Source organism: Mustela lutreola, chromosome 7 (assembly GCF_030435805.1).
Source record: "Mustela lutreola isolate mMusLut2 chromosome 7, mMusLut2.pri, whole genome shotgun sequence".
Taxonomy (NCBI): Eukaryota; Metazoa; Chordata; class Mammalia; order Carnivora; family Mustelidae; genus Mustela; species Mustela lutreola.
The window spans coordinates 71,292,860-71,314,750 of NC_081296.1; the positions used below are offsets into that span (position 1 = coordinate 71,292,860).

At 44.4% G+C, this 21,891-nt stretch overlaps 1 protein-coding gene across 2 annotated transcripts in view; it reads left to right on the forward strand.

The window, feature by feature from the left end:
• SQOR (sulfide quinone oxidoreductase) overlaps positions 1–21,891 on the forward strand; it is a 51,646-nt gene that overhangs the window by 20,060 nt on the left and 9,695 nt on the right. For both annotated transcript variants that reach the window (XM_059181452.1, XM_059181453.1), the window contains exons 2-6: positions 1,592–1,842; positions 5,241–5,411; positions 12,261–12,314; positions 14,379–14,573; positions 17,229–17,438. In XM_059181452.1, the coding sequence (XP_059037435.1) occupies positions 1,609–1,842; positions 5,241–5,411; positions 12,261–12,314; positions 14,379–14,573; positions 17,229–17,438 (864 nt within the window). In that variant the 5' untranslated portion in view covers positions 1,592–1,608. The remainder of the gene's footprint in view (positions 1–1,591; positions 1,843–5,240; positions 5,412–12,260; positions 12,315–14,378; positions 14,574–17,228; positions 17,439–21,891) is intronic.

Below are 21,891 nucleotides of genomic sequence, written 5' to 3' on the forward strand. Positions count from 1 at the left end.
TAACCAAGATGAAATCAGAGCCAGTCCACAACCAGTTAACTGAAGGTTCACCATATTAGGAATGAGTAGGTGAGAAGTATCTTCGTAAAGGATTTTTTCCTTCAGCGTTAGAGGTTATTTCCTTAGCTTGGAATCCCAGAAATGGAAACACAGCGTCACCAGATGAGAAATGTTGTTTTCTAGAAGGGTTGCACTGATTTTAAACTTAGAGCTACAATGTACGAGCTTGCCCCACTTACTGTAGGCTCCCAAATCCTCCACGCCCCCTTCCCCACCTCCACTTTGGACCTCAGAGCAGAGACACTGAGGAAGTTGTTGGGTTTGCCAAAACTCTGCAATAGTTAATTCTAATCAAAATCAGCTCTCACCTCCTGGTCCTTCCCACTAGTTCATTCCTCCCTCCTTCAGGGCCTTTCTTAATCCCTTTCCCACCCTTTTCCCATCCTGGCTTTGTGTGATCCCCTCGTGTAGCCTTCCTCTTCTTTAGTTGGAGGGAAAAAAATCATGGAATTGAAGTGTTCCCATGATGACGTTCATGACCTTAGCAACTAGAAGTGTTATCCCCCAGCCGGGTACCCTCATTTTAGTAAAGGGTTCCTGGAGCATTGTTGAACCTGAAGGACGGAACTTGATGGTAAAATCTGGGGCAGTGGAATACACAAAGAGGGTGATATTTTGAGTCTGGGCCCTTCAAGTTACGCAAATGGAGGGTGTGCAAAGTGTGAGACCCGTTGCGTGGATGGGGTGAAGCCAGGCCCAGGTCCCGAGAGGCCCTTACTTCCTCTCTGGCAAAGCACTAACTGCTCAGCACAGAAACCGGTGAAGTGGGTCTCTGGGAGGAACCGTGAAGGGAAGATTGTTTATTGAATTGGACATAATAAAAGACTGGTCAGCAGCACGTGCAGATTCTGTATATAAAACATAACTTTACAATACCAGGCAGGGCTCCTTTTATGGCTTTTTTATCTTCTGGTTGAAGTTACCAAGGGTGTGGAGGGCTTTTGCTGACCTGTGGTCAGTGATGTGATTACATTGCATGTCTGCGGGGAAGCAGAGCCAGGAGGCTTCTGAGGGCGGCCAATGCCCCAGTTACCTTGGTCTGAACTCTGAGTTGCAGAAGGTGGGTGTCTTAGGAATTCCCCAAGGTCTTAGGTGTGCTTTATGGTAAGGAATTATACAGGTATCTCTCTGTGGACTCCCACATCTTTGAGGAACTAAAAAGTTAAATAAATAGAGTATATCTGAGGAAAAATGGGGGGGCAGGCAGGTAAACCACAGGACGCCCTAGGGTTATGGATGGATAAGGATAAGTATAGGCAAATTATTAGAACTTAAAAGGTGAGGCCTACCTAGTTCAGAGTCCGAGGTGTCCTGAAAGGAGGATGAGAGAAATGGAAAGCTTAGCCCAACGTTAGCCTCAGTGATGTTCCCAGGAGACTTTTCTACAGCCAGATGGGAAATGGTCTTGAGAGCAGATGGTGGGAACCAACTAGAGCTGGTCAGTTGCCAGCTTCCCCTTCCTCCCTGAAAGAAAATGCTTTGGTCCCATAGTGGTCCTTCCTTACTCCTAGCCTTATCTGTTCCTTTCTAGCCCGATCCAGCCTGAAGATGACCCCACTGGCCGCGATGGCGTCTGGCCCTCGAGCCCAGCTCTTTGCCTGCTCCCTCAGGCTGGGCACTCAGCAGATTAGCCTCCTTCAGCTGCACACAAGGTCCAGCCTTGCCGCCAAGAACCACTATGAAGTGCTGGTGCTGGGTGGGGGCAGCGGTGGGATCAGTATGGCCGCCCGCATGAAGAGGAGAGTGGGTGCGGAGAACGTCGCCATTGTTGAGCCCAGTGAGGTAAGTCTCCCCTTTTTGAATCCCTGTGCCTGTGTGTAGGTGTGCGTGCGTGTTAGAGGCTAGGGTGTGGATGGCTGTAGGCCCTGTTGCTGTCCTGTTCCCATGTTAGTGCTTCTCCTTCTGTGTACAAAGGATTGGGAGAAGGTGGGGAGAGGGAGAATGGGAGAGGACAGATCTCTAGGCTTTCATGTTCTCTGTATTAGTTTCTTAGGGCTGCCATAACAAATGATCATAAACTGTGTGGCTTAAAACAGTAGATTTATTCTTTCTTTTTTTTTTTTTTTAAAGATTTTATTTATTTATTTGAGAGAAACACAGTGAGAGAGGGAACACAAGCAGGGGAAGTGGGAGAGGGAGAAGCAGGCCTCCTGCCAAGCAGGGAGCCCGATGTGGGACTCGATCCCAGGACCCTGGGATCATGGCCTGTGCCGAAGGCAGATGCCTAACGACTGAACCCCCTAGGTGCCCCAGTAGATTTATTCTTTCACAGTTCTGGAGGCTAGAAGTCTAATGCGAAGGTATTAGCAAGGTCATGCTCCCTCTGAAGGCTGTGGAGAGGAGAGGGAATCTGTCCCATACTTTTCTCCTAGCTTTGGTGGTTGTGGACAGTCTTTGGTGTTCCTTGACTTATAGCTGGCATCACTCCAATCTCTGCCTCTCTCTTCACATGGCCTTCTTTCTGTGTGTCTCTAATGTCTTCAGTGACCTTCTTATAAGGACACCAGTCCTTGGATTTAGGGCCAACTGTAATGCAGCATGACCTCATCTTAACTTGATTGCATCGGTGAAAACCCTATTTCCAAATAAGATCATATTCACAGGTACTGGTATCTTTTGGGGAGAGACAGTTCAACCCAAAAAGGTCTCCCAGTTCCAAGCTAGTATCCAGAGGGAGATCAGTGGCCATTACACTTTCTTTCTCTGTTCTAGTATGGAGAACAGGTGATGAGTTGAGAGTCAGGGAGGCCTCTGGGAAAGATGTTAGTGGGATTGAGAAATTGAAGAACCAGGGATTATAAACAGATTATAAAGCAGAAAAGGGTAGAGGTGCCAGGAAGCTGGGAAGTGTGTGTAAGGCTCTATTTCATGCAAAACATTTTAAGATGATCCAGTAGCTTCATAAAAAATATTCCAGATATTTGGTGGTTTGACTAATGTTTTGTGAGGAGCTGGGTGTACACGAGTTGGGAGCAGTGTCCTTGGGAGGAAAGCAAAATGGATCCAGTGCCTGTTTGATGGGGAAGGCAGGTCAAGAAAAGCTCATTCCTTTTCAAGAAGTCTGCAGAGCCACTGTGAGGTGTCCCGGGGCGTGCCTGTAGTCTCAGATGGATAGGCTGTGATCTGAGAGGGTGTGTTCTCAACCATTTCCTGTTTAAAGTGACTAATTCAGGGTCAGCATTTTATTTTTTTAATTTTTATTTTATTTTATTTAAAATTGTTTTTTTTTTTGAATTTGACAGAGGTCACAAGTAGGCTGAGAGGCAAGCAGAGAAAGAGGAGGGAGCAGGCTCCCCGCTGAGTAGAGAACCAGATGCAGGGCTCGATCCTAGAACCCTGGGATCATGACCTGAGCCGAAGGCAGAGGCTTAACCCACTGATCCACCCAGGCACCCCTATATTTTTAATTTTTAATTTTTTTAAATTAAAATTTTAACCAACTGAGCCACTCAGGTGCCCAAAATTAAATTTTTAAAAAGTTTTTATTTATTTGTCAGAGAGAGGGAAATAGAGAGCATGAGCAGTAGGGAAGGATAGAGGGAGAGGGAGAAGCAGGCTCCCCGCTGAGCAAGGAGCCAGACATGGGGCTCGATCCCAGGACCCTGGGATTATGACCTGAGCGAAAGGCAGCTGCTTAACCCACTGAGCCACCAAGGTGCCCCAGTGTTTTAAATTACACTGGACTGAGAGCTCCATCGGGCCTGTGGTGTGTTGTAGCTCACCCATGGGCACGTGTCCCACTGGGGCTAGTCTTGGTAACAACGGCTCTCTGAGGCACTGGGCACAATTCAGGAGGCCGGAGTCATGGCTGTCCTCCCCCGTGAGGAGGTGAAGGATAGAAGTCATTCAGGGGTGCTATGAGGGGTTCGGGTCTTTGATAGTTTCTCTCCTGTGTCTGGTTTAGCGATTGGTGGAGCCAGTGCTTGTTTGTAGTCTAAAACAGAATCTGAGGTTGTGTTTTTATTCCTTTTCCTGTTCAAGATGGATACGAAATTAGTGAGTTCTCACTACTGGAGACCTCTGCCTTCCTCTCTTTGAGCACCTCTATTACTGGCTGTATGGAGATTGCAAAGGCATTTTTTGTATCCTCTTTAGCATCTCTGTGGCTGGCAATTCTGTCCAGCCAGTTTGAGGCATTTTGCTGTGTTGAGAGTTCCTGATCCCTCCGGCCACTGCATGAGTGCACCAGGATTCTCAGAAACGGTTAGATCAATCTGCCCTTGGCCCATGAGCCAAAAAAAACTAGCTTAATTCAAGTGAGGACCATCTAGAAAAACAGTGGATAACTCTAGATAACTCTTGAAAAATAGTGGAAATTTGGCATCGGGGGTAAGATCTGGTGCCTACTATCTTCGGGCATAAAACTCCTGAGACGGTGCCAGTCTCAGATGGCTCAGTGGGTTAAACGTCTGCCTTTGGCTCAGGTCATGATCTCAGGGTCCTGGGATTGAGCCCTGCATTGGACTCTCTGCTTGAGCAGAGAGCCTGCTTCCCCCTCTATCTCTGCCTGTTGTTCTGCCTACCTGTGATCTCTCTCTCTGTGTCAAATAAATAAATAAAATCTTTTTTTTTTAATAAATAAAATCTTAAAAAAAAAAAAAAAAAAAAACCCTGAGAAAGGAGAGGACATCCTAGGGCCAATAGTGTCTACAGTCCTCCATGGGCTTGGGAAGCGCCATTGGAAGTTCAGGAAGTTTTGAGACTCTTCAAAAGTGGTTGTAAACTTCCCAGACTTCCCAATGTCTCCAGATGATTCTAAGGAACCACATTTAGGCGGCCATGCTTAATTTTTCTTAATGTCTGTGCATATAAATGTATCCATAATATGTGTGTGTGTGTATAATATAACATGTATATGTGTGTGTGTGTATGTGTATAATATAACATGTATATGTTAAGCATCAAATCAGCTTTGAGCAACAAATAATAAAATGGTCACAAAAGATAGTTGATGGCTTTTTTGGGATGATCTTGGCAGAATTCTTGTGTTAGGTTAAACTCCCTTCAGAGTTTAACATAATGGGAGATGCCAGTAGGTGGCTCGGGGGAGACTAACCTTCTAAGGCTTTTTTATGGGATGCTGCAAGGGGTAGGAGGGATAATTGAGAGTCTAGCTTATGTACCTTTCTCTATGACCCTTTTCGTCTCAAATCGAAACTGATCTTCAAATACTTTCTCAGAGGCATTTCTACCAGCCAATCTGGACACTGGTGGGCGCTGGAGCCAAGCAGCTATCCGCATCGGGCCGTCCCACTGCAAGTGTGATACCCTCTGGCGTAGAATGGATCAAAGCTCGAGTGGTTGAGCTGAACCCCGACAAGAACTGTGTCCACACAGACAGTGGCAAGGAGGTAAGCATTGGGGTCCTTTGGCTTTTGTTAGTCAGGGCTTGTGTTCATGGACAGCCATTAGCAAACAGGACCGCCACATGGAGGGCAACATATATGCATGTGTGTGCATGGGTGTGTGTGTGTTGATAGTACACGAGGTGGGAAGGGGTGTGGTGGGTGAAGGGTGGGCTAGATGGAAGGAGCGAGTGACGAATAAATGAACAACTAAGACACGGATTTGTGGAACTGTTGCTCGGTTGCTTGGTACAGTATCTTGCATCTGAGTGTTTATTCAACAGATACTATCACCATATGTTCAAATAGCAGCACCTCCTTCCTTTTACTTTTGAAACAGTCGCTTCTCACTGTCAGTTGACCTCAGGAGGAAGACATTTGGAAAATAACCTTTCCTGTTATGCCAGGGGTGCTATGCTGGAGTCGTAAGGGACCATGGCAGTCCCCACGGTGTGGGGCTAAGGAAGGGCTAAGGAAGATTTCTGCTCCTGGAGTTTGAGACTCTGAAGTGTCAGTACCACTTAGAAGTCTGCTCCTAAAACCCAGAGATCAAAGCCACTATAGGGACGAGAGCAGGATGGTGAGGTGACAGACTCAGAAGTCCTCTGCAGGGTTCTGTCCTCTGGTCTGCCCCTGAGCCAAGCACCCTGGTAGGCGTTGTCACAGAACTGTAGAATCTGAGAGTTGTTGGGGATCTGAAAGGTTTCCAAGTCCAATCCCTTCCTCTAAACAGGGACTCATTGGCTGCAGGGAGTTGTAACCCTTCCTGGGGTCATGGATCTTTCTGAGCACCCGATAAAAAGCCTTATCTAGAAAGTGCATATACATACCAGTTTAAAAAAAAAAAGATTGAGAGAGAGAGAGAGAAAGAATGTGCGCATGTGCGTACACACACTGGGGGAGCAGCAGAGGAAGAGGGACAGAGTTCTGAGCAGACTCCCTACTGAGTGTGGAGTCCACTTGGGACTCCATCTCAGGATCCTGAGATGATTAAATTTTGCATTAAATTTCATTGAGTTTAGAGAGTCTTTTTTTAAAAAAAATATTTTATTTATTTGAGAGAGAGAGAGAGTGCGCAGAGTTGGGGTTTCCTTATCCCCTCCAGCCCATCTGTCTGTGTGTCTTTCTCTCTCTCTCTCTCTCTCTCTCTCTCTGTCTTTTTCTAGATTTTATGTATTGGGACACCTGGGTGGCTCAGTCAGTTAAGCATCTGCCTTTGGCTCAGGTCATGATGCCAGGGTCCTGGGATTGAACCCCGCATCAGGCTCCCTGCTCAGCTGGAACCTACCTCTCCTTCATCTCCCTGCTCGTGCTCTCTTCTCACTGTCTCTCTCTTAAATAAAATAAAATCTTAAAAGAAAGATTTTATTTATTTATTTGAAACAGAAAGAGCACACAACAAACAGGGGAACACTGGAGAGAGAAAGAAGCTCCCAGCTGAGTAGGGAACCTGATACAGGGCTCTATCCCAGGACCCTGAGATCATGACCTGAGCCAAAGGCAGAGGCTTTAACCAATTGAGCCACCCAGGTGTCCCTCCTTCTTTCTTTTCTAAAGTAAGCTCTAGGGGTGCCTGGATGCTTCCTAGTCTTGATCTCAGCTCAGGTTATGATCTTAGGGTTGTGAGATCAAGCCCCAGGTTGGGCTCTGAGCTGAGTGTGGAGCCTGCTTGAGATTCTCTCTCCCTCTGCTGGCCACCCCCAACAATGCATGCTCCCTCTCTCTCAAAAAAAAAAAAAAAAAAAAAAAATTTTTTTTTTTTTTAAAGTAAGCTCTATGCCCAGTGTGGGTCAAACTCATGACTCAGAAATCAAGAGTTGCATGCTCTGGTCTGATAGAGCCGGCCCAGTGCCCTATTAAGTGTCTTCTATAAACAATACAGTTTTAGACATACATGAGTGAACAAGAACAAACATCCTTACTTTCCTGGTTTTATTTATTTATTTTTTAAAAGATTTTATTTATTTATTTGACAGACAGAGATCACAAGTAGGCAGAGAAGCAGGCAGAGAGAGAGGAGGAAACAGGCTCCCCACTGAGCAGAGAGCCCGATGCGGGGCTCGATCCCAGGACCTTGGGATCAGGGCCCGAGCCCAAGGCAGAGGCTTTAACCCACTGAGTCACCTAGGCACCCCACTTTCCTGGTTTTAATTTTAAGCAGGGGAAGGCATACAATAACCAGTAGACATAATAAGTAAATGATACAGTGTGTTAGAAGGTAATGAGTATTAATGAAAAGAAGTAGAGCACAGTATTTGGAAGTGGGCCATTTGTGGGGAGGGATTGGATTTAAAATGGGTTGGTATTGACATGTCCAGGAGTTCTCTGACAACAAGCGATCAGTCTCCATTTTTTAACAGACGGGTCACATGAAAGTTCTGCCTCAGCAGAGCCAGAACCCACCCTTTCTGTAGCCTCTTTCATATTCTCTTGGGCCCCCAGGGCGTTTTGGGGCTTAATGCCTTTCTTGTTCCTTGCTTTGTCCTGTATGTAGGGTGGCCAAGAGTATCATTCAGTTTCTGTGGAGGAATTCTTCAACTGTTTGAGGGTGGCTCTTCTTGTCTGGGTACATCTAGTCTTCAGGTAGATTTGTGCCCTGACGCTACTTTGCTCAGCACTTTCTCCTGTCCTCCAGCCGCGTCTCCACGGCCCTCGCCATTGTCTCTGCCCTGCTGTGGACATCATCTGTGGATATCAGTGCCCCATGAAAGAGGTCGCCCAGAAGAGGAGGCAGGTTTACAGAACAGCCCAGAACAGAGTGACACTCTTCTTTCTCACAACTGGATATAGCCTAAATTAGCATTTGCCTTTTTACCAACCATTAGCACAGTGCTGATTCATGCTTGGCTTAAGGTCACTTCAGACTTCTGTTTTTTTTTTTCCCACATGACCCAGTGTCAGGTCACGCTTTCTCCATCTGTATCTAATATATGGATATATGTAATGGATTAGAATCTATATAATAGATGAGGATATATATAAGATTGATATATATAAATGTTTTATATAAATATATATATATATATATATATATATATATATATACATAAAACTTACAAATGATGTCTCCCTGTTGATGGACTTATTTTCTCCAGAATCTCCAGGAGATCAGACAGTATTAAACAGAAGGCTGAGGTTCAGGGCTCCTTTCCTTTGGGTCCAGGATACCTGTCTCTGACCACGTACATCACCTGGTATAGCAGTGCTTGCCTCCTTGATTAGACCCCTTCACATTCCACATAGAGCTTAGAGCCCTCTGTGGTTGGATTCATGCGCATCTCAAGAATCATAAAATTATATCATCTCTTGAGAAAGAGAGGCACTGGTAGGTGTTCTCACTTCTGACCTTACTTAGACTTTACTTATGCTCAGACTGTTAGGAAAGTTGCAATGTCTTGTTTTAGGGTTAGAGAAGAAGTTGGTGTAAACTGGCAGGACTTTATTCCAAGGTTTTATTAAGCAAAAGTCTCCTATTGCCAGATCTCAGAAATCTGCATATAACAACTCATGGGGGATGTCATCTTGTTGGTTTTATTGATCTTCCCAACTTGCCTGGATCTTGTGGATTTACAATTCTGTCATCTAGTTAGTATTTTTTTTTCCTAGCCATTATCCATGATGGCTTGGCTCTTGATTCTCAAGGTTCTCAAGCTCTTTAAGTTCAAAGTTTTAATTTGATAACATGTCCCTAGAGAGCTTTTTCTAGCTTGCAAAAATTAATCAACATTGTTTAATAAATATGTTTTGCTAACATTTTACCAAAATATTCCATTATTAGTTTATACATTAGTATTTCTTCAAGACTGAGTTGAAGTCTTTGCTGACATTCAGACGCAGTATGTCTCTGACTCTTCCCTGATGCAGGGGTCTGCTTGTCCGGAATGTGTCCTGTAGGCTGTGTGGACTGGCCCTTGTCCTTCTCCAGACCTAACCTGGTTCTGGTTCCTTTCTCTCTCTCATAGTTTCTGCTCCAGCACATTTCCCTCTCATTTCCTCAGAAGCCTCAGGTTCCTTCTTCCCTAGGCCATTTGCACATGCTGAGTTTAATCTCTTTTCCTAGCTAACTCCTACTCATCTCTACCTTAGATATACCCCTTCAGGAAAGCTTTTCCTGACCTACTTGACTAGGTCAGATTCCCCCTTGACCTGCTATCACAGCATTCTGTGATGTAGTAGTTATTTCTATGATTATCTGATAATCCCTATCTCACCCACTAGACTGAGTTCTTGGAGGGGTGGGAACAGTATCTTTCTGGTTCAATGTTGTATGTCCAGGACCTAGCACAGTATGTCACATAGGAGATGCTCAGTAAATATATGTGAGCAAACTGTGTCTCAGTTTCTTTACCTGTATAAAATGGGACTAATAAGGAGTGCCTGGGTGGCTCAGTTGCTTAAGCATCTGACTCTTGATTTCGACTCAGATCATGATCTCAGGGTCGTGAGATCGAGCCCTGCACTGGGCTCTGCGCTAAGTGCAGAGCCTGCTTGTCCCTCTCCTTCTGCTCCTCCTCGCTCTCTCTCTCTAAAATGAATAAATAAAATCTAAAAAAAAAAAAAATGGTTATAATACCACCTACCTCATTGAGTTGTTTTGAAGACTAAACAAATTAAAACATGCGAAAGACTCAGAACAGTCTCCTGCAGAGTGAATGCTCAAGAGATGTTACTCTTACTATTTTTTAAAGAACACAGGAGAAAAAAAAGAAAAAGGAAATACTTATTAGGTATCCACTGTGTGCTGACCTAGTTCTTAACCCCTGACTGACTGAAAGCAGTTTGCAGTCTGTGAACCTATTTGGTGTTCTTTTTCCAAATCACCAGGAGACATTTATTTGGTAGATGAGTCTGGAATTTCACCATGGAGAAAATCCCGTTTATGAGATTGTTAGTATCAGAGTTTACTGCCCCCACCTCCTGTAGAAGATGAGAATAGGTGCCCGTATTGAGCCTTCTGGCAATGTCTGCACTGTTGCCTATAATTGCTCAAAAGTCTTGTCTACAAGTTTTTGCAGTTCCTTAAAATTTAAATCATCTGGCCTGGAAACTTAGAAGGCTTAAGGCTTTCTTTTTGTTCTTTGCTCTCTTAGGGTTTATTCTCCCTTAATGATTTTCTTTCCATAATATTAAGCTTGTCTGTTACCAGTCCTTAAAAATAATCAATATTATACTGTAATTAAACAATCAGGGCGCATACAAACCAAAGGTTTTTCTTGTTGACCGTGTTCATGTTTTGCCTATAGATCATCACCCACTAGATCCCATGTCCCATCTGGCCTCACTGACCTTGAAAACTCAGCATAGCTCAGTCAGGTAGTTAATGGGCCTGGTACACTGCTATGGAACAAGGAATTTTCAGGGTACAGCGCTCTATGGATAGGCACATCACACAGAGGAAGATGTGTATATTATTGTGTGCTTTGATAAATTACATATTTCACAAACAACTGAAATCATCCGTCCATCCAAGAAACATGACTGAGTTCCTCACTTTAATTTCAGGAATATTGAATAAGACATAACCTTTATTGTCTGGGGTACTCAGTGTAGTGAGGGAAGATATTATTCCTATATAATGCAACCAGTTCTATAAAGCATCATATACACTAAGGAAGCTCCCAGAAGGGGCCAGCGGGGAGGGCAATTGAATCGTTGGGAGGCCTCACTGTGGAGGTGACCTTGGAGCTGAGCCTCCTGGATCCCAGGGAAGGACCTCTGCAGAAACTTGCTGCCCTTGGTTTCTCAGCCTGAGCTGAGCACTCTCAGGTCTTAGAGTCCTCTCTCTTCAACTGTGACCTACAGTTGAAGGTCTGCTCTGCTTTTCCTTTTGAGTACAGGAATTCATTACAACCCATTTCGTTACCAATTCATTACCAACCCAATTCATTACAACAGCTTTGCTGGGCTCCTGACTTGCATCACGATCCTTCTCCACCTCCAGTTTTCTAGGCAAGTCCTGTTTCTTTACATCTCTCTTGCTTATACTTTCTGGCCTCAACTTTCTTCCCTTTGATCTTAAACCCACATCTCCCGTCATGATACTTATGGAAACTTTTGCCTTTGGCATGGGTGATCACAATATATTAATTAATTAATTAAATGTTTTATTTATTTATTTAAAGGATTTTATTTATTTATCTGACAGGGAGAGAGCTTGTGCGCAAGCATGGTGGGGGGTGGCAGGAAGTGGGAGAGGGAGAAGGAGACTCTCCGCTGAGCAGGGAGCTCAACGTGGGACTCGATCCCAGGGCCCCAGGATCATGACCTGAGCTGAAGGCAGGTGCTTAACCGACTGAGCCACCCAGATGCCCCACAATACCCATATTTAAAGAGGGGATTTTAAATCACATCCTTTTCCATGACCCTCAAAATAGCAGTTTCTCACTTACAAAATCGATCCGATCCATATGGCAGGTCAGATTTGCCGGGGATTCACAGTTGACTCCACACATTTTAAAACTGATTGTCTTTTAAGATTAGGAAGTGCTTCTCTCACTCCTCAGCGCCTCAGCCTCAGCGGGAGGAGGTGTTAACAGAAGCACCACACAAACAGTCTGCTTCTTTGTATCCCTCTTCACTGTGTAAAAACAAGGAGTCTCAAGCCCTCTGGGGGCCAGGCAGGCTATTCAATGCTTGTGAAGCACTGAGGTGTGAGAAAGAAGCACTGAGGTGTGAGAAACAGACTGGCAGACATGATGGCAGATAGGAGCGTGACTCCCTGCCTGTGCCCTGCCCATCACCCACAGCCCCAAGGCGTCCTCAGTAGAAAATGGAGGCATGGGGCTGGGGCTGAGTTACCCCTCCGGCTGCCACTTCTGGGATCCTGGTCTAAAATGCCATTGTTTTGTGTTGCAGATTTCCTACAAATACCTTATTATTGCTCTTGGGATTCAGCTGGACTATGAGAAGGTACGATTTTAAACTACTTCTGTTGCACTGGCCTCCTTATGCCAAGTTCAAATGCTGCATTTAGTTGCTTTGTATTCATTTTGGCAGGAAAGGGTGCTAAGGGATCCTCTTTTAGCTTTTCTTTTTGCAGCAGTCTTTTTATGGTTTTTTAAAAAAATCTTTAAGATTTTGTCAACAATGTCAACCATGATGATATATGTTTTAGCCTTAAGCTTTAATCCAAGCTTAGCATCATACCCTAATGGCAATTCTTGTAAAACAGCAGGCTTTTCCAGACTCACAAGAAAACCCCCTTGCTGTGTAGAACTGAGTTGCCTCTTTCTCCCTTCAGTTCCATGGGGTGTCTGCACCATGATGTCCTGCTCCCTGGCCTGGTCAGCCAAAGGGGGGATCAGATTGCCTCTCTTTCTCTGACTGTCCCTATCTCCTCTGCTCCAGAGTTCCTGGGGAAGCAACTTGACTTGGATGAGGGGTCATAAAGTGCCCTTTGTGACCAGTCTTCTAAAACGAACTTGGTTACCGCTTTCTGGCACCTTTTTCCTAACAACAACCTCTTCAAACTAGAGACAAGTAATGAAGGAGATACGAGATCAGCTGTTTGTTTATCCCTTGGATAGTGCATTTTGCTTTAGGAACCGGGAGAGATGGAGGGCACAAGAGGGGACCCTGAGGCAGTGGTCCAGAGTCTCGGCGTCTGGTTCTGTGTGGGTCTCTCAACCTCGCTCTTCTTCAGTTCCCTCATCTGTGTCTAGGATCCAGGATGATTTCCCCATCTGCCCCAGAGGCCTGCAGTGAACAACTATCCACTGTTAGCATGGGCTGAGACTTCAGAAGCATTAAAATATGAGGAGATTCTATAAAAATAATAATAGTGAGAATTATTGCTATTGAAACTGCTGCTATTACAACTACTTAAACTGTAGCAGGAGATAATAATGGTCAATAATCGGAGGAATAGCCGCTTTTCACACTGAGCCTCGTGGAGGAGATCCTAGCACTGTTTCCTTGACAGCTGAGGGGTGCGTGTCGCGTGGTTGCCCTACAGTCTGGAGAACAGCCTGGGAGGTTCTGAAGGACCAACCCATCCTCATCACTGATTTTTGATGGTTCTCTGTGCTCTTGCTGGAAGTACTGGTGCTCGATATTCAGCCATCTTCACAGCACTCTATGAACCTTCTAGCAGCCAAGTCAAGTGTCCAGTTAATCTCACTGGCAGGAACACAGACACTTTGTGGGGCACTTACCGCGTGGGTGCCATTTTTCTAAGCACTTTCTGTTTGTGGTCTCATATCCTTCTGCCAACAGCCCTCTGGAGCAGTTACTTTTACACCCATTTTACAGATGATGAACATAAACTCGGTGTACATTAGAACCAACCAGAGAGCCAGACAGAGTTCTGGGCTTGCCTCTGAGTTTCTGAATTAGTAGGTCTGGGTGGGGACTGATCATTTGCATTCCTAGCAAGTTCCCAGGAACTGCCCTTGAGACCCACTGGCTTAGGGATATTTGATATTTACCCAGGGTCATAACACTTGTAAGTGGAAAAGCTGGGACTCAAGCCAGATCGGTGTGGTTCCCAAGTCCATGTTTTTAATGGCCAGCCTTTACTGCCTTTACCAAGAGTTGGTACAACTGATAAAGGGTAGTTTAGGTTTGTGATTATTGACAATATGGCCCTTGATTCTGCCTGTCCTTCTTCCCAGAAAGGCAACTGATTCTCCAAAAAGGAAGCGTGGCTGGCTTCCTGTCCTCACCTTGATGGTGGGAAGAGATACGTTCAAACCACACTCCCAAGGCCAGCAAGGCAAAGGCCTTCCCATGGGCCGAGTCCATTCTGTGGTTTGGCTCCTGACTCCAGGCACCACAGTCCTGATCTTAGCAGGTCCCTTGCCCTCTTGCCTACTCCAGTGTGTGTGAATCCTGGGGCCTCACAATTGCACTGAAATATTGGTTATTGAAATGGCAGAGAACGAAGGCACTAAAAAAGAGTTTTGCACTTAGAAAATTTATACCTGTGAATTTGCAGTTTTGTTAAGAAATAATTGTTTTGTGTGCATTTTGCAGATCAAAGGCTTACCTGAAGGTTTTGACCATCCCAAAATAGGGTCCAATTATTCAGTGAAGACGGTGGAGAAGACGTGGAAAGCTCTGCAGGACTTCAAGGAAGGCAATGCCATCTTTACCTTCCCAAATACCCCTGTAAAATGTGCTGGAGCGCCCCAGAAGATCATGTATTTGTCAGAAGCCTATTTCCAGAAGGTACGCTTCCTGCCCAGGGATAGAGACAGGGAGGGCAGGCGGTGCTGATCCAGTAATGCCAGAATTCCATTTTATCCATGTCAAAATATCTTTTTTATTTATAAATTTTTATTATGTATCCACCAAATTATATAATTGGGAGTTTATAAAGTAGAAAAAAGGGAGTCACTATAATCCAATTACTTTAATATAGCTGCTGTTATCAATTTGACATGTCCTTCTATTTTTTCCCTATACATTCCTTTTTTAAGAGAGAGAGAGAGAGAGAGCATGCACGCAAGCATGGGGGGTGAAGATGGAGAGGGAAAGAGAGAGAATCTTAAGCAGGATACATGCCCAGAGTTGAGCCCAATGAAGGGCTTGATCTCAGGACTCTGAGATCAAGAGTTGGAGCCTTAAGTGACTGAGCTACCCAGGTGCCCCCAATTTTTTTTTTTAACATGCTTTTAATCATGCCATACAAATTTTGATGTGCTACTTGTTATTAAATAATCTTTGTAACATAATTTTAATGTCTATATAGACATCTACTGGGGAGATACATTAGAGATTGTTTAAAGTTTTCCATGTAGCTGAATAATTGGTTGTTCACATAACAATATCCTCAGGGCGCCTGGGTAGCTCAGTTGGTTAAGTGGCTGCCTTTCGGCTCAGGTCATGATCCCAGGACCCTGGGATCGAGCCCTGCATTGGGCTCCCTGCTTAGTGGAGAGCCTGCTTCTCCCTCTCCCTCTGCCCGCTGCTCTGCCTACTTGTGCTCTCTCTCTGTCTCTCTGTCAAATAAATAAATAAATAATTTTTTTTTTTTTTTAAAGATTTTATTAATTTATTTGACAGAGAGAAAGATCACAAGTAGGCGGAGAGTCAGGCAGAGAGAGAGGAGGAAGCAGGCTCCCGCTGAGCAAAGAGCCCGATGCGGGGCTCGATCCCAGGACACTGAGATCATGACCTGAGCCGAAGGCAGCGGCTTAATCCACTGAGCCACCCAGGCGCCCCATAAATAAATAAATCTTAAAAAAAAAAAAAAGTATCCTCCATTGCTCTCACTCAAGTTCAAAGTTATGAATATTTTTTGGCTCTTGATAAACATCTTAGAAAACACAGTAGGCAAAATGCCAATTCTAAAGGCAAAAAAAAAAAAAAATGTTGACCTAGAACTTCAGACTTGGGTGGAAAGAGTTCTTTGGGTGGGGACACTCCACATGCCTCCAGCATGTCGGCAGCTTGAGTCCATCTGGCCCGAAGCAGCAGGAAGCGGCTCTCGGCCTCCTACCGAGGTGTGGGTTGTCACATTTGGTTTATTGCAGTGTAGTTTGACCTGAGGCAATGGCAGGATTCAGAGCAGCCTGTGGTTCTGTAAAGGGGCAGGTGAGAGAAGGGGAGAGGTAGCTGGGACAGAAGAGCCCTCTGAATGCAATGCTTGGAACCCACCCTGGGAAGCCTTCACCTGAGTTATGCAAACCCGTGCCAGCCACCCCGGGGAATTAAGGAACAGTTCGAGTCATTGTTTCTGTTTCTAAGAAATGTCATTCTGGGTCATGAGAATTACTGGATGGCACAGGCTTTTGAGGTTTCTACCCACCTAACTTCTTTCCAATAGTGTGATCCAGGGGCACCTGGGTGGCTTAGTCCATTAGGCATCTGACTCTTGATTTTTGGCTCAGGTCATGATTGCAGGGTCATAATCTCAGGGTCATGAGATCAAGCCCAGTGTTGAGCTTCACATCGGACTCTGTGTTTGGCGTGGAGTCTGGTTGAGATTCTCTCTCTCTCTCTCCCCTGCGCCTCCCCAACCTCTTTCTTTCTCTCCAGATGAACAGACAAGCAAATAGTGTGCTCCAGATGAACAAATCCCAAAAGGAGCTGAACAAAGAAAAAGAGAGACTAGCTGCTTCTTCCCACCTGGACTTCTCTTTGCAAACTCTTTTCTATAGAGGCTTAGATGGCCAAGAGGAAGTTTCTCTTTCAGGCCCTGTGAGATCTTAGGCATTTGGGAAAATACCAGCCTCTGAAACATATGAACAATACAAGCATATATGAGCCAATGGGATGGGAACTTTGGTCACTGCTGTTCCCGCAGCACCTAGAACAGTACCAGCCACCTCTAGGACCTCATTAAATACTGACTGAGTGGATGAACAAATGAGTATATCAATAAACAATTCAGCTTGTCTTTCCCTGGACTTGACTTCATCTCTGGCCTTCACATGGATGGCACCCTTGACTCAAATATGCACTTAGTTCCTATGTCACTGACAGAAAATAAGGAGATAGTGAATTGGTGTATAGTGTATAGTGTATAGTGATGGAGCAAGCTGGTGAGCTCTCTTCTGAGGGTTTTAATTCTTTTAATTCTTGTCTAGGTGTTTTTTTGTTTGTTTTGTTTTTTAAGATTTTTTACTTATTTATTCGACAGAGATCACCAGTAGGCAGAGAGGGAAGGGGAAGCAAGCTCCCCGCTGAGCAGAGAACCCATTGCGGGGCTCGATCCCAGGACCTTGAGATCATGACCTGAGCTGAAGGCAGAGGCTTTAACCAACTGAGCCACCCAGGCACCCCTCTTGTCTAGGCTTAAAAAAAAAAAAAAAAAAAAAAAAAAGGTGGCTGGAGTAATGCTTTGATGTTGGTTGTTTCTGTTCTTTCCATTTTTTCCAGACAGGGAAGCGATCCAAGGCCAATATCATTTTCAACACTTCTCTTGGAACCATTTTTGGGGTTAAGAAGTATGCAGCTGCCCTGCAGGAGATCATCCAGGAGAGGAACCTCACCGTTAACTATAAGCAAAACCTCATCGAAGTCCGAGCTGATAGACAGGAGGCTGTTTTTGAGAATCTGGACAAACCTGGAGAGACCCAAGTGATCTCAGTGAGTGGGGGAGTGAAGCTTGTCAGCCCCACGCACCTCTGGATGCTGGCAACATCATGCCTCCCACCTCCCAGTTGCCATCCTTGTGCTGGGGGAGGCTGGTTATAATGAGCGCACCAGGGCAGCGGGAGGGGAGGAGGTGGACCAGAATAGACCGGAAGGAGAAAGGGGCAAGAGGTGGTGTCCCTGGGAGCTGAGGAGCATTTACCTACTGGTATCAGGTGCCTTTTGATCCTGTTTTGTATCTCCATTCTTCTTCCCCTGAGTCACTTGAAGTAGCCAAAAATATTTGATGACTTCAGGTCTTGCCTAGAGTTCAGGAAGGGCTTCCTTCAATGGAGGATTTGGTGATTGTCTTGTTTTACGGAGAAACAGCCCTGCCTGTGGGTTGTTCACGACGGATGGGGGTGTCTTTAAACATCTTTCACCTGTGCACAAGAGGAGGAGCTTCAGAATCCTTGCAGGATCTTGCAGAGCCATGCCCTGATGTGGGAAGATGGAGCCTCTGTGTATGGGCTTGGATTCCGTGTGCGTGTTCCTTCTTCCGTGTAGAGGGAATGGTCCTTCTGCAGACGTGTATGAGGCTGAAGAGCAGGATGTAAAGGCATCTGGAGAAGCATCCGTGGGAGAATCACTTGTTTACAGCACGCTGGCAAGAGCCATTAGCAATGAGAAAACGGCTCACAGTGACATTTTATTCATTCTGCAGCTTTAGAGGAATGAAGGGTTCCATTAAAAAAAGGAATTTTGAAGTGAGTCAACGACGAATCTTCTAAACATCAAAACTTCACATTTTAAGCTTTTTAGTGCAGGCTTGTTCTAAAATGTATTGCACATATCTTTCCTTTCTTAAGTGGTGTGTATTGACTCTCATTTAAAATGTTACTGATGACTCAAGGTCATAATTTTAAACTTTTTTTTTTTTAAAGATTTTATTTATTTATTTGACAGAGAGAGATCACAAGTAGGCAGAGAGGCAGGCAGAGAGAGAGAGGAGGAAACAGGCTCCCTGCTGAGCAGAGAGCCCGATGCGGGACTCGATCCCAGGACCCTGAGATCATGACCTGAGCCGAAGGCAGTGGCTTAACCCACTGAGCCACCCAGGCGCCCAATTTTAAACTTTTATTTGCAAGTAATCTTAAACTCAGAGAAGCTGCAAACATAAAACCAGGACAAAGAAAACTGTGTGCTGCATAGCCTTTACCTAGATTCATTTATTATTGGGTTTTGCCCTATTGGCTTTATCATTTGACCTCTCTCTCTCTCCTAATATAATATAATATATAATATAATATAATATAATATAATATAATATAATATAATATATTTTCAAAGCCTCTAAAGGTGAATTATATACTTCATATAGCATGGCCCTTTACCTAAATACTTTACTGTAAATCTTTTAAGAGAGCCCTATTCTTTTACATAACCACAGTACAGTTACCAATTCAGGTAACTTAGCATGGGCACAATATTTTAGTCTGTTGTTTATATTCGGTTTTGTTGATTGGCCTAGTAGCATTTATAGTGTTTTTCTCCCTCCAGGGCAGAACCCAGTCCACAGGCAGGTATTGTCTATAATTGGGATGTCTCTTGAGCATCCTTTGATCTGGAACATTTCTATGGCCTTCCTTGGTTGATATTTTGGAATAATACAGACCACCTCACACTGCTTCATTTTTTAATAGAGTGCTCCTCATTTTGGGTTTGCTTATGTTTTCTTGTGATCAGTTTCTGGCTGTGCATTTTAGACTGAAGTGTACTGTATAAGTGATGTCCTGTCTTTTTAGGGTATCACGTTTGAGAGCACACAGTGGTCAAATGCCCCTCATTGATGATATTCATTTGGATCAACAGTCAAGAGATGGCCCAATTTCTCTACTGTTTAACTATTATTCATTTTCCCCTCTTGCTACTAATAAGAAGTTTGTGGGGAGGGTGGCTCAGTGGGTTAATAAGCCTCTGCCTTCAGCTCAGGTCATGGTCTTGGGGTCCTGGGATCGAGCCCTGCATCGGGCTCCCTGCTCAGCGGGGAGCCTGCTTCCTCCTCACTCTCTGCCTGCCTCTCTGCCTGCTTTTGATCTCTGTCAAAAAAAATAAATAAAATCTTAAAAAAAAGGTTGTGAGGAAACACCTTAAGGTCAAGCAAACATTGTACTCCCTCCTCATTAAGTTTCCCACTGGATTTACCATCCACTGATCATTTTTGCCTAATCCAGTCTTTACTATGGCAGTTGGAAAATGGTGTTTTTTTCCAATTAAGCATTTTCTCTACCTTTAACAGTAGGCTGTTAGCATTCTGTCTGCAAAAGCCCTCCCTTCTCTCTTAATTCATTAGTTACTGGTATGAACTCATGAATTTTGTTTTAACCCCCAATGGTTTATAATTCCTTACTGTCCATAATTATTTTGGTGCTCACATTGTTCAGATTTGGTCAGTAGGAGCCCTTTCAAGATGGCGATGGCCTTGTGACTTGTTGCTGCCATATTTTTGAGCATTTTCTTGCTTTCTGGTGTCACAGGATGTCCCAGGCTCATCTGATACCTGCTTGCTACAGCTCAGGGTCCTAATTTTGAGTAGCTTTTTTTTTTTTTTTTTTTTTTAAAGATTTTATTTATTTATTTGAGAGGAAGAGAGAGAGAATGAGAGAGACAGAGCATGAGAAGAGAGAGGTCAGCAGGAGAAGCAGACTCCTTGCTGAGCAGGGAGCCCGATGTGGGACTGATCCCGGGACTCCAGGATCATGAGCTGAGCCAAAGGCAGTCGCTTAACCAACTTGGCCACCCAGGCGCCCCTTTGAATAGCTTTTTATATAGTTATGCTCCTAGGGCCTACTGGGGCTAGTTATCACCTCCAAAAGGGTCTCAGACAACTCTGTTATTTGATTTTGTATGTGTCCTTTTTTTAGCTTTTCAGTTTTCTTTTTTCCTGGCTGTCAGGCAGTTTTAAGTGACTTCAGAAGGTCCCTCCAGCTTCAGCTCATCTAAGCTGCTGCTGCTTATTCTTTATTGACTGGCAAATGAGATAGCCAAACTTGTTCAATTCTTTGTAAAGTAAAGTGAATGGGCTACAAGTCAGGGCCCCCAGCATAGTTATATGAGCAAAGTGTATGCCTTTGAGTGCATGAACTTAATTTTGTTATTCGGTGGTTTTTACTCCAGTTCTCAGCTGTGCTCTTGATAGTTGAAGTTGTGGATGAGAACTTGGATAAATAAATGGTTCTTCTTCTTCTTCTTCTTTTTTTTTTTTCTTTTTAAGATTTTATTTACTTATTTGACAGACAGAGATCACAAGTAGGCAGAGCAGCAGGAAGAGAGAGGCTCTGCTGGCTCCGTGCTGAGCAGAGAGCCCAATGCTGGGCTTAGTCCCAGGACCCTGGGATCATAACCTGAGCCGAAGGCAGAGGCTTTAGCCCACTGAGCCACCCAGGCACCCCTAAATGGTTATTCTTCTAAAGGGTTTATAAAGAAGAAGGATATTTGGTCCCCTTTGAGTGATAGGATTTCAGGTCAGATTTTCTTTCCAAACCCAAGGGATTTCAAAAAATTTGCTAAAAGGTGTTGAAGTAGTGCTCCCAGCCCTGACTGCACATGGAAATTACTTGGGGAGCTTTTAAAATGTTCTGATGGCTAAGTCTAACCCCCACAGATTTTAATTAATTAGTTTGGGGGGTGTGAAATGATGATTGGGAGTTTCAAAATTTCCTCTGATAATTCTCGTGTACAGGCAGGATTGAGAATCACCACTGTAAAGAATTAAAAAAAAAAAAAAAGAAAAAAAAAGAAAAAGAAAGCCTATAGCCTAAATTGTTCAATGGTCAGTGATAATGTATTTCTTTATAGATAAGCAAATGGAAGGTGAAATGGCTTGTCCATATAATGACATTCTGTTTTTCATTTTTTTTTTTTTAAGATTTTATTATTTGTCAGAGAGAGAGAATGAGCACAAGCAGGCAAAAGGAGAAGCAGGCTTCCTGCTGAGCAGGGAGTCCAGTGCAGGGCTCCACGTGGGGCTCTGTGGAGTGAAGGCAGACGTTTAAGGACTGAGCCACCCAGGCGCCCCCTGTTTTTCATTGTAAACAAACCTGTTCCTTCAGGCCAGAGCTTCTAAGACCTACAGGTTTTGTGTGTCAGAATCTCTATTTTTGTTTGAGATTTTGTTAGAGTGTGGAGTCCTGGGCCTCACCCAGACCCGCTGCACTGGGCTCTGGGGGTGGTGGGCCCCAGGAACCTGCATTTCCCACAAGCCTCCCAAATGCTGCTTCTCAACATGAAAGTTTCAAAACCGCTATTTGGAATAGATAATTTTCTGGTGATGAAGGAGAACCAAGTTCTTCATTATACACGGTTTGTGGAAATAACGTATGAAGGACAAGCTACAACTAAATGCCTATGTTAATTTTCAATACATCTGTAAAGCAGACCTTAGTATATCTTTTGTAGGATTTTAGTT